This window comes from Camelus bactrianus, chromosome 8, assembly GCF_048773025.1.
Source record: "Camelus bactrianus isolate YW-2024 breed Bactrian camel chromosome 8, ASM4877302v1, whole genome shotgun sequence".
NCBI classification, from domain to species: Eukaryota; Metazoa; Chordata; class Mammalia; order Artiodactyla; family Camelidae; genus Camelus; species Camelus bactrianus.
In genome coordinates, this window is record NC_133546.1 from 38,578,662 (window position 1) to 38,591,466 (window position 12,805).

The window sequence follows — 12,805 nt, forward strand, 5'->3', positions numbered from 1 at the left end:
CCTGGTACTCCAGTCATTTCATTCTTTAATCGTCCATTCATTCATTCATTCATTCATGCATGTAACGGTTATTAATTACCAGCACAATTGACCTCAGTCATCATTCCTATTTGAGGTAAACTGCCTATCCAGCGGTGTCATGCCCTTCACATAGCCAATCTGAACTACACAGTCGTCCTCCAGGACAGTTCTGTCATTCCCTGCAGCAGTTCTGTACCATTTTTGCCCCTTTTGCGCAAGCTCATCCTTTTTCCTAAATTCCAGCTAGGTATTGCGCAAATCCCAGCCTGTTTCTCAGGACCCATCCTACATGCTACCTCCTTAATTAAACTTCCCTTGATTTCCTAGTCCGAAGTTCTCTACCCCTTCTTGTAAATTGCATGGCTCCTCCTAAATTTCATGGCTTCTCATGTGTGGGTCTGTATAGATGATATTACATGTTATGTATTATATAGTTATATATTTTATTATATATACATAACATATATATGAAACCAAACAGTTGCATTTTTGTGATACCTACCTTTGTTTTTTCAGGCCCCCTTTTCCCACTGGGAAACATCTGTTAACATCTTGGCTTCAGGCCTTAATGTTTCAATTACTGTCACTTTTTCAACTAGTCTCATTTTTTTTGGTTTTTTTTTTTTTTTTTTTTTTTGTTTGTTTCTAAGACTCCCTTGACTTTATTTTCAAACTTGAATCTCATACTAAGCTCAACGTTTTCTTCCCTTTGGCAGCTTAGCCCGAGGAAGTAAGGGCCGGACAACAGGCACACCCTTCACGCACTTTGACCTCCTCCATCTCCTCTGCACCTGCTTCTCTGATGACGGGCGGAGAAGAGGGAGAGGGAAAGGCCATGACGAGGAAAACCTGTGGTCTTCTTTCTCATTGGCCATTGCTGTTATTTATGTGACTCCAGGATGCTCTGCTAAGGAAGCTCCCCAGGCACCACTGTCCCCTTGAAATTTGGCTACATATTTCACAGGACATCCCCACCCCCAGCTGACACCCTGCCACATTTCTCTGATGCACGTAGCTTTTTGTCCCACTGTTTGCCTCTTCTGACAAGATTAGAGCCATCAGTATCATCTCCCCATGGCCAGCTCTTACGTGTGAAATCAAATGCAGGTTGCAATTTTTATATTTCTTTGAATGGAAAACTTAAGCAAAGGATCTCCTTCTGATAGTCCCCCCCAACCCCAGTATGCAGATCCTGGCATCTCTCCCCAGTTGTTTGTTACCTCCTGGAGAAGCCAGAGGTAGGTTAGCAGGTCTCCTTGTTGTAGGAAAATTGGGCTAGAGAGGATGGTCATATCCCAGATCTCAGGTGAGTCCCTGGGACACGCCCCTCCAAGTGAGGGTCCTTGGCTTCCGGAAAAGAATTCAAGAATGAGCCATAGTAAAGTGAAAGCAAGTTTATTTAGAGAGATACACATTCCGAGCGGCCCAGGGCATGGGTGTGGTTAGTTTTTATGGGCTGGGTAATTTCATATACTAACAAATGGGAGGATTATTCCAATTATTTGGGGGAAGGGGTGGGATTTCTGGGAATTGTGCCATCGCTCACTTTTTGGCCTTTTATGGTCAGCCCCGGAACTGTCATGGTGCCAGTGGGTGTGCTATTTAGCATGCTAAAGGGTGGTGTATTAAGAGGCTCAAGGTCTACTGGAGGTCAACTCTTCCTCCACCTTGAATCTAGTTGGTTCTAACCAGTTTTTGTTGTATCCTCAATGGCTATGTCATTCTTTTAAAGGTTCTGCCCTGCCCCCTTCCCTCCAGTCTCATCCTGACGGAGGAATGTTCAGCCTCCTAAGAGGAAGTAGGAGGAGAAGGGACCCACTTCTCTTCTTTGGCACCTTTTAGTAGGCTAGGAATGAAGGTGCCCAGTGGTTGCTCCTATTTCTGGCTGTATCTCTGGACTTAGAAGGAATTAGATTCATTGCCTTTTGTTTTCAGCCACAATTCTGGGACAATAAGAAAACTGCACTGCATGTCCTGTTATATGTATATACATTCAACCCAAAGAAGTTTATGAACTTCTTTCTTTTCTAAATGATTTCTTATTTTGTCATTCCCTACTCCCCCCACCAAAAAAAAAGGAGAAAATATGGCACTTTTAGGAACTTTAAGGGTTCAGAATACAAATTTTGGACTTCTTAAGTTTATCTTAACTCCTCAAATTCCACCATGGACAGAAAAATGCAAAAAGAGTTCCAAAACCTCAGAAAGATGTTAAGTCCCAAACATTATGGGAACAGTATTTGATTTGTTTTCAGTTTACAAAAATATTTGAAGTTTAATTCAATCCTCACAACCAAGCACATGACCTGGTAGAACCATCTCAATTTTACAGAAAACTGTTAGAGATTGACAATTAAGGATAATGTGTTAGAGACTGGGCTGTAAGGAAGACCTTTTTAGCCAGCTCATCTTCTTACTGCCTTCCCTGTATCCTCATCTGTAGTGTGGCGATGGCACCATGGAGGTGATGCTACTCCAGTCCTGGTTTGTTGTAAGGATTAGGGCAAGTGTTTGTGAAGTACTTAGTATAATGTCTGGTCAGTAGTGAGAACTCAGTAATTTAATCTACTGCTGAAAAAACAAAGGAGATAAAATTTCAGTTTTTGTTTGTTTTTTTTTAGGAAGGATATTATCATTTACTACATTTTTCTTTATTGACAATTGTAACCTTGTGGTTGAACTAATACAAATAGGCCTTAAAATGGATAATTTTCTCCTTAACAAGTAAAAGCCTCGCTAAGCAGAAATACTGAAGCCTGGCCCAAGTTCAACTGCTGGATCTTGAAGCATAAAGAATGACAATATTAAGAAAAAATTTTTGACTCAAAGGGTAAACTTTGATTTATATCCAGCCACGTTCTAAGAAAAATAGATCAAATATAAGAATGTAAAATGAAGATTATTTAAAATACAGTTTGGCAAATATGTGAGCCCCCAAAATGAGACCTTGAACTTTTAAAAAAATATTTGTAATGGTATCTTTGCAAATGAAAGTTTAAAATCTTAAAAAAAAAAAAAAAAAAAAACAACCTGGAAACACAGCATGATGAACCTGTCAATAAGGTTCTTAAAATTAAACAAAGGAAGGAGAAAGACTATAATTATGGGAACAAGAAATCAAGAATTTCAAGAATTTCTGCTCATTCAAGAGAAAACTTTAATGTTGCCATATTGGTTGCATGTCATTTGTATACAAAAGAGAAAATGAGCTACACAGCTACTGAAAAGTTATTCTTCTAGCAGTTATGGCTTTAGTAGATAGGATTTATATGATAAATCATCTGAGAAATTAAAAACTAAATCTGTTCCACTGCAGAACATTTAGAAGAAATGCTGAATGCTCAGCTGCAACCTATTATGATCGTGCAAACCAACATGACATGGATTTTGCAAACTGTACAATGCTTCAATTTATGTGAGATATAAGAATGTGGCAAGGCAGTTTTACATAAGATTGGTTGTGTTGTCTAAGTTTAATCCTGGAGCAGAGGTTGGACGTAGCTCAGTGGTAGAGTGTGTGCTTAGCACGCACAAGGTCCTAGGTTCAATCGCCAGTACTGCCATTAAAACAAACAAGCAAACAAACAAAGTAAACCTAATCTCCCCTCCCCAAAATAAAGCTGGAGTACATCTACAACTTGGTTTTTTTAAAAAGAAGAATATTAAAATCAAATTAAATTAAATTAATCCCATATACAACTAGATTAAATGTATGTATTTAGTTTGAAAAAAAAAAGGTGCCCTTTAAGTGTATATTAAACTGAAAAAGATCTAAGGAAATTACAGGTGATGGAGAAGCAAATATGGCTGGGAAATGTGGTGGAGTTTGTTTGTTTGTTTGTTTGTTTGTTTTAACTTTTATGGGAACAATTTGAAATACATTCAAGTGTGATGAACTTCCATGTGTCATTACCCAACTTAGATAGTTACTGATTCATGGACAAACCTATATTCCCATTCACTTCCCCCCAAATATAGTGCTAAATCCTTCATAATATCTTTAAATAAATCTTATGTATAAAATTTCATCTTACCTCAAATATAAGAACTCTTTTTAAATGTATAACCGCAATACATTATCATACCTGAAAAGTTAACATTTCCTGTGTATCAAATCGGCGTTCAAATCTTCAAATGTTTTTATAATCATAAAAAATCTTTAATTTGTATATTTTGTGGTTTGAATCAGGATCCATGTGAGATCCACACTTTGCAACTGATTGATAATGCCTTTTGGGTTTCTTTCAATCTATTCATCCCACCTCCGTCTCTTTGTTTTCTCTTTCAGTCTATTTTTTAAGAAACCAGATTGTCCTGTGGAGTTTCCTACTGTCTGTATTTTGTTTGGTGTAGTTTTGCATGTTTCTTCATCTTCTGTAGGATATTAAAAATTTAGTCCAAGGGTCAACCAACCATGGCCATGGACTAAATCTGTTCCATTTCCTGTTTATTTTATTTTATTTTATTTTTTAAATGGACTGTATTTTTTAGAGTAGTTTTAGGTTCACAGCAAAACAGAGTAGAGAGTACCAAGGTGTCTCATTACACTTTAATGTGTTTGAAATTGTCTACATGAAAGATAAGAAAGAAACAAAAAACAGAATCTACTCCTTCTGGCATTCCAGATAAGTAATATTTCATTTTCCTTCCATTACAGATATTTTATTTCTGATGTGATATTTCTGAACATGGATTTTTCAGAAATGCATTGCTTAATTTCCAAGCATTTGGGAGATTTTTGTTGTTGTTGTTATCAACTGCTAGCTTAATCACAGTGTACAGAAAATGTATTATGAATGAGTTCCATTATTTGATATATTTTATGGCCCTCCATGTAGTCAAGTCTTGGTAAATGTTCCGTGTGCACTTTAGAGGCACATGGAAGGTACAGTTTGACCTGACTCTTGTCCTTCCCCAGCTCCCTCCTGTGTTCCCTCACAGGTCTTCACCTAACACAACTCTTGCACGGCTACTCCAGCATCTTCTTTTAGAGGACCTGGACTAACTCAAACCCGTTTACTCTCTACTGCTTTTTGTGCAATTGTTGCAATGTATTTACTTGCACATATGTTTTAATTCCCACAAGACATTATTGTATTTTGTCTTTATTAGTGAGACTATGTTTAGAGCAGTTTTAGGTTCTGGCAAAACTGAGAGGAAGGTACAGAGATTTCCCTTCTACCTCCTGCATCCACACATGCAGAGCCACCTCCATTACACTTCCCCACCAGACTGGTACATTTGTTACAGTTGATGAACATACATCATCACGCAAAGTCCATGGTTTACATCCCAGTTCACTCTTGGTATTGTACGTTCTCTGGGTTTGGGCAAATGAATAATAACCTGTACCCATCATAATGGTATCATACAGAGTATTTTCACTGCCCAAAATTTCTCTGTGCTTCACCTATATATCCTTCTCACCCACACCCCCAACTCCTGGCAATTACTGATCTTTTTTCTGTTTCCATGGTTTTGCTTTTTCCAGGATTGTCATATAGTTAGAATCATACAGTATGCAGCTTTCGCGGACTGGCTTCTGTCACTTAGTATGCGTTTAAGGTTCCTGCAGGTTTTAGTTCCTCTTTGATTTCATCAGTGTTTTACAGTTTTCCTAATAGAGATCTTATACATATTTTGTTAGATTTATACCTAAGTATTTCATTTCTGGTGGTGCTAGAGTGGGCTAGAGTTGGGTACAGTCATCCCTCAGTATCCACAGGGGACTGGTTCCAGGACCTCCTGCAGATACCAGAATCCTTAGATGTTCAATCCCTTACAAAGGATGGTGTAGTATTTGCATATAACCTAAGCACATTATCCCACATACTTTAAATCATCTCTAGATTACTTATACCTAATACAGTGCAAATGTTACATAAAGAATTGTAAATGCAATGTAAATAGTTGCTGGTATGCAGAAAAGGGTCAAGTTTTGCTTTTTGGAAATTTCTGAATTTTTTTCCAAATGTTTTTGATCCACAGTTGGTTGAATCTATGGATGTGGAACCAGCAAATTCGGAGGGCCAACTGTATTTCCCTTTCCCAACATGAAAGGCTAGAGTGGGCTGGAGTTGAGTATTTCTCTTCCCCTAGGTCAGTCAGGCTGCAATACAATCTCAACAGCTTAGGTTTTGGTAAAACAGTTTCTCTTGAGGGCAGAGCTTGTTAAGAATAGAATACTCTGGCACATTTAAGAATGGTTCCTTTCCCCCTCCTATTGGTGGAAGCATGAGGGGATTTTTCTCCAATATTCATTTGAGAACCTGGTTGAGTTCCTGGAGATAAAACTCACAAAAGGTGGGGCCCTCCCTGTGTCGGGGCCCCTCCCAGGGTTTTTATTTCTAAGACTTGTCCACTCTGAGCCTCCAGCAATTCATCAATTACAGTTCAGGTTTTCCCACTGCACTGGCTCCCGCGGAGGTTTCTACTCCAATAAATTGTAATTCTCTGTATTCCCCTGACTCTCCAATTTAGGGAGCAGCAGTTTGCCTTGTGACCTCACTTCTCTATGAGTCTAAGAAAAGGTGTTGATTTTTCACTTTGTTCAGCTTTTTACGTGTTGTTTCAACAGATTAACAACTTCCAAACTCCTTACATGCTGGATTGTAAACTGGAAGTCTACCATCGTTTTTTAAAAGTTTAATTGGAACATAGCCACATCCATTCATTTATGAACTGTCTCTGGCAGAGTTGAGTAGTTGCAACAGAGACCACAAGACCCACAAAGTCTAAAATATATACTAGCTGTTCATTTACATAAAAAGTTGGCCAACACCTGACTTGGAGCTTTATTCTGATTGGTTTATAGGGGCTAAAACATATTTACATAATCTAATATTCCTAGTATTCCCAGAAAGTAAGAAACTGAACTATGTACTAGCTTTTTAAGGAAAAAAATCACTTTATCCGAGAAACTGCTAGGTCATAAGCATTTTTATACAAGAATCCAAAATTTGGGGGGAATCATACTTGTTTGACAGTTTGGATTTTTTTTTGAATATGTAAGTTTATTTCTTGAGAAGACACATAAGGAGACTAGTTAATCTGAACTTCCTGAGCTTCTTATACTAGGTTATTGATCAGATAAATTTACTCCCACATAATGTTTAACATTAGGAAAAATGTAAAATTATATGTTCAACAATTTAGAACTACAGTCATCCCTCACTATCCAAGGGGGATTGGTTCCAGGACCCACCAAGGATACCAAAATCCGAAGAAGCTCAAGTCCCATAGCTGGGCTTCCATATCCACAGTTCCACATGTGTGGATTCAGCCAACTACCAGTCATGTAGTACTGTATGTATTTATTGAAAAAGTCCACATATTAGTGGACCACGCAGTTCAAAACCATGTTGTCTAAAAGACAACTTACACAAATTCGAATGAACTTTTTATGTCAGTATTAATTATGATCTGTAGTGTGTCATTTTAAATAGAATTTCTGAGATCCTTATTAACTTGAATAGTTGGAAATAATAATAAATCAGGCTAGTTGATTAAATGACATGAGTTAAATAGATAATTTCTAAGGAACATAGAATATTGAAACATAGGTCACCATGTTTCATGATAAAAAATATATCTGTACCATAGAGATAGATATGTATCCTATATATACACTATATAAATACATATATACTAATATAAACACACACATATAGACACTCACATATATCTTAGAGTAGGTACATATACATATATGTGCCTAGTGTGTACTATATATATAAAAGATTGACTGATTTAGCTATCTAAGGGTTAAAAATATCTGAGACAAAACACATCAAAAACTAAGCTGAAAGAAAAATGATGGTATGGGAGAAAATATTAGTAATATAGCTGACAAAATAGAGATAATATCCCTGCTATGCAAAGAAATCCTACAAAGTGATTTTTAGAAAAAACAAAGAACTGGATTTTTTTTAATGAGCAAGGTCTATGAACAGGTCATAAACAGAAAAGGAAATGAGAAGGCAAACATATACAAAAAGCATGCTCAACCTCACTAGTAGTCAGGAAAGTGAAAATCAAAACAATGAGATACAGGTTTTTCACCAGACTGGCAAAATATAAAGACCGAGGGTGAATGTTGACAATTGTTTAAAAACAGGTATCTATAAACAGGACCGATGAGTTTATACAACATTTCACAAAAGTTATCTTTGTGGAAAAAAATCTGTTGGGATCAATTATAATTAAAAATACATATAGCCTTTAACACAGGGGTCCCATTTTGGAATTTTGTTACATTTCCAAGTGAATAATTATCATGAGCTATTTTTCATGTAACATATGGACTACTTTGTCTCTTCAGACAGTATTATTTTCAGTGGCATTTGTGATTTCTTAAAAAAAGTGGTTGATAAATCCTGAAGCCTAAATAACAATGATCCAACATGGGGGTCGGGAGCTCATGGGGGTCTGTGTTGAGAGGAAAGAAGAGGTGAGAAGGAATGACTGTATACTAAGTATTTTCCGGAAACTAAGATAAATTGGGATAAGAACACTCTAAAGGCAATTGTCAGTTACTGTTTTGACCATTGACTGACATATTAAATCAAATCCTTTATATTGGATTCCTAAAAAACAGTGTTTTGTGAAAACTTATAGAGGCTATTAGAACAATATTGTGCCTTAGAGAGAGAAAAAAAGAGAGGGAAATTCATCATACCAGCTGTTCCCTGTCAAAACCAGATACCACTCAGAATAAAGGTAATCCTAGGGCTCTTTTTTTGTAAATTCATCAACAAACTTAGTCAAGAGCCAGAAATTGGGGTAAATAAGTAGATAGGTAGGTAGGTGGGTAGATAGATAGATAGATAGATAGATACTGTTGTTATGCACTGAATTATGCCCCTCCAAGATTCATTTGTGTGTTAAGCCTTAACCTCCAAAGTGACTATATTTGGAGATAGGACCCCCAGGGAAATAATGAATGTTAAATCAGGTGCTAAAGTTGGGGCCCTAATTTAATAGGACTGGTGCCCTTATGGGAAGAAGAGACACCAGAGACATCTCACTCTTTCCCTGTGTGGACACAGCAAAGAGGCCACGTGGGGATGCACTGAGAAGGCAGTCATCACACCAGGAAGAGAGTCCTCACCAAAACCCAGCCCTTTTGGGCTTTGAGCCTTTGGAACTGTGAGAAAATAACTTTCTGTTGTTTCTGTCATGCTGCCTGTGATATTTTGTTATGGCAGCCCAAGTGTGAAGGAAAAGCTGGGCTGGTCTAACAAGATATCTCACAGGTCTAGGAATGTGAAGGAGAGGCTGGGCTGGGCTAACAAGATAACTCACAAGTCTAAGTATTGGAATACTGATCTGAGTTCTGCTGGACTAACTTGTAAATCTAAGTTAATTAGTGTTGGTTTGCTGTTTGTTTTTTTGCTAGCCAGCTGGGTTTTCAAAGATACATATCTGGCTTTGGAATGTTGGTTTGCTGCCTCCCTGCCTCCACTTTTGTGATGATAATGCTGCTAAAGCTGTTCCATGCCTATTGGCCAAATACTCCAAGCTTGTACTTTACCCTATAAAACCTCATGTGCACGTCTTGGAGGTGCTCAGAGCTTCCGAGCAGAAGCCCCTCTGAGCCTGCCGGCGTAATACATCTGAGTACTCCAACCCTCCGAGTGGTGCTCGTTTCTTGACTGGCCTGTCGTTTTCCGTAACACAAGCAGATGAAATACAGACGCTTTACTGAACATATTACCATTCTGGACATTATTTGTGAGTAAAATGTGCTAAATGAATCTTACTTAGCTTTGAATGCTGGAGCAGAAAGAGTACAGGTGTAATCAAGTTCCAGTTCGGCCGCTTCCTGTATATGTGAACCTGACCATCACCTCACCCCTGTAAAAGACTAGAGCTCCCCACCCTGTAAAAGACTAGATTCTTCCTGGAGGCCCTCATAGCTGGAGAATTCTGATGATAAATATCCAGGCAATGTCAGTGGGTATAAGTGCTTACACATCAAGCATCATTGATCTTTGTTAGAGAGAACTGTAGGGCTAACACATTGGAAGAATTGAAGTTCCGCACAATAGCAAGGAGCATGATGTAAGAGTTCGCTGATTTCTGCGCATTTGTGCGTGTGTACTTGGCATAGCTGTCAGTGTGCCTCCCAGGGAGTACTGGAAACCAAGATATGAATAGGGCTTTTCTCCAAGGAAGATCAATTTTATAAAGACTTATGGAGAAGAAAATATGGACATAAAGCAAGTAATGCAAAATTTGTGCAAAAAGTTTAAATTAAAGCTCTCTGGAGAAAGTTTTGGCTTCTGGTGGGTGTCTTTGCTCACCCACTCAATTTCTACTGTTTCTTTCTCTGCCATTGGGGATATTTTGATGAAAAGTTTTGTAAAAATACTGCAGCTGATAAATCTTGCCAATTAGAATGGGAACTAAATCAGATGGGGTTTCAGATTTATTTGTAAGTAGATCATTTTCACAAAGAGATTGATAGAAAAAAAAATTCTACAGTCACACCCCTATCCCCAGTCAGGCCGCTCTCAAACCCATGCAGTTAATCAAAAGGAAGGTACTGCAGGGATTGTGGTCAACTCTAAGCAAACTGAACGTTCCTCAAAGCACAACTCTTTTTCAGGAAAGCTGTGGTAGGGACATCTGCAGTATTCAAAGTGCCAGTTTACATTTCCCTTTCTGGTTTCCCTTTGGTCTTGGAGAGCCTATCAAACAAGACCTACTGTCCCTAGCCAAGGGCAAACATGTGACTCTGGCTGGGACAATTAGTCTCTCCCTCAGGGGATATGAATCTTGAGAAGAGGGAAGTTAACACTAATAATAGGGAAGACACTTTGGAAGACACAGTGGTCTCTCCATTGCATTCTCCTGCCTGGGGCCCTGAAGCAGTTCTCATCCTTGTCCTTTCCAGATTCTCCAGCTTTTCCTTTGATTCTGTGAGCTATGCCTGATCTTTCCGGTAAATTCTTTCTTGCTTAAGTTAGAGTCAGTTTTTATTGCTTGTAGTCAAAAGCCTATAGTGTAGACCTATAGACACCAGCTTCACATACAAAATCATCAGTTTTTATTTGATAAAACGAACTACTGTATTTGCAGGAAGTTAGCCAGTTGGATATTTTATTGGGCGTTACTATTCATCTAGGTTTCAGTATGAAATACCAACAAATTACTTGTAACGTGGAAGGAATCTTACATCTTCTGACTATTGTTCCTTTCTGCTTTCCTCCCCCTACCTCAACTTATCTTAACTCTCATTTCATTCTTAAAAAGAAAAAAGAAAAACTTATTTAGAAAAAGAGTTTTGCAATATCTAAATGTATCGCATATTTCTGCTTAAGAGATTGAACATGAAAAAACAAAGTATTTTAAAAAAGAAACAAAACCTTTTTCTAAACTGTAAACAAAGCTCATCCTTAATCAATCTCATAATCATAGTAATCATCATCCATGTTGATTCGGATGCTCGAGTGCTCTTCAGGCTTTGGTTTCTTTTTGACCTCTTTGCTTTTCTTGGTCTGATGTAGGAGATGCTCACATTGCCTCAGGATCTTCTTGGAAGACATCCAGCTCTCCCCTTGTCGCTCAGCGGGTGCTGCACATTGCCCTCCCCTCACATCTGTGCCCTTGGCCTTCAGGACCTCCCTGGCTCTTAGGAGACTGCAGGTGCAATTCCACGGATTTCCATCTAGATACAGGTGCCTGAGGCGAGGCAGTACCTCCAAGGCTCTGAGGTCTAAGGCAGAGATCTTGTTGTTCCTAAGATTTAGGACCTGCAGCTGCTTCAGATCTTTGAGCTCCCTCTCAGCAATATCCCGAATGGCATTGCCTTTTAGGTCCAACCTGGCTAAGGTTCCTGGGAGTCTGCAATACATGGAAACAAGATGTGAGAGGAGGCCATGACTATCATTCCATCACTGCCTAGGCAACTCAGATGGAGCAACTGTTCAGTCCTGTCTGAAGCTAGAAAATAACCTTTATTTTGAAAAACTATAAGTGCAAACCTCAGTCTTACCTGTAGATCTTTAACCCTCTCTTATAGGCCTGATTTTCTAACCTTCTGATTTTTCTGGTTCCTAGCCATAAAACTCTTTAATTTTTCTCTTAACAAATGGGATCATGTAACAAATTGATAAGAAAAATAGTAAGTTCCCAATTTTTTAGTTGGCAAAGGCCATGAAACAATAATTTATAGGAGTGGTAAAAATGTCAAATAAAAATGTGAAAAAGTGTTGTCTTCATGAATATCAAAGTCAATGAAAAATGATGCAGTGCTTTTGTGTATAAAATTAGAGCTTGGTTTTTGGATTTAATTTTAAAATTTGTTGCTGATGAGAGTGTAGTGAGGTAAGAACTTAAACTCTGCTAGTAGGTATATAAATAGTGGGTACCACTTTGGAAACAATTCGGTAACATGTATCAAGTTTAAATAATATCATACTTCTCAACCCAGGAGATAATAAGAGAAGTGAATAGAGATTTATTTACAAATATGTTTGTCACATATTTGATCATATTTATAATAGCAAAAAATGATAAATGGCTAATGTCCACTAATATGAAAATTAAGAAATAATGGGTTATTGTGTGATCATAAAAATCATGTTTTCAAATAATTTATAAAATACTGATTCTATAAAAAAGCTTTTTTGACTATGGCTTAAAAATCCAGAAGCTGTAAAAGATCAGTAACTCAACTACAAAAGATACTTATAAAGTCAAAAGACAAATGATAAACTGGGGGGGAAAATCTACACCTTGTATCCCAGACAAAGAGCTAACCTCCTCAATATATAAAGGA

The 12,805-nt window shown here is 37.9% G+C and overlaps 1 protein-coding gene across 3 annotated transcripts in view; it reads right to left on the reverse strand.

Moving 5' to 3' along the window:
- Window positions 1–7,317: 7,317 nt before the first annotated feature.
- LOC105077166 (nephrocan) overlaps window positions 7,318–12,805 on the reverse strand; it is a 28,749-nt gene continuing 23,261 nt past the window's right edge. For all 3 annotated transcript variants that reach the window (XM_010965477.3, XM_045524405.2, XM_074368435.1), the window contains exon 4: window positions 7,318–11,868. In XM_010965477.3, coding sequence (XP_010963779.2) covers window positions 11,421–11,868 — 448 coding nt within the window. In that variant the 3' untranslated portion in view covers window positions 7,318–11,420. The remainder of the gene's footprint in view (window positions 11,869–12,805) is intronic.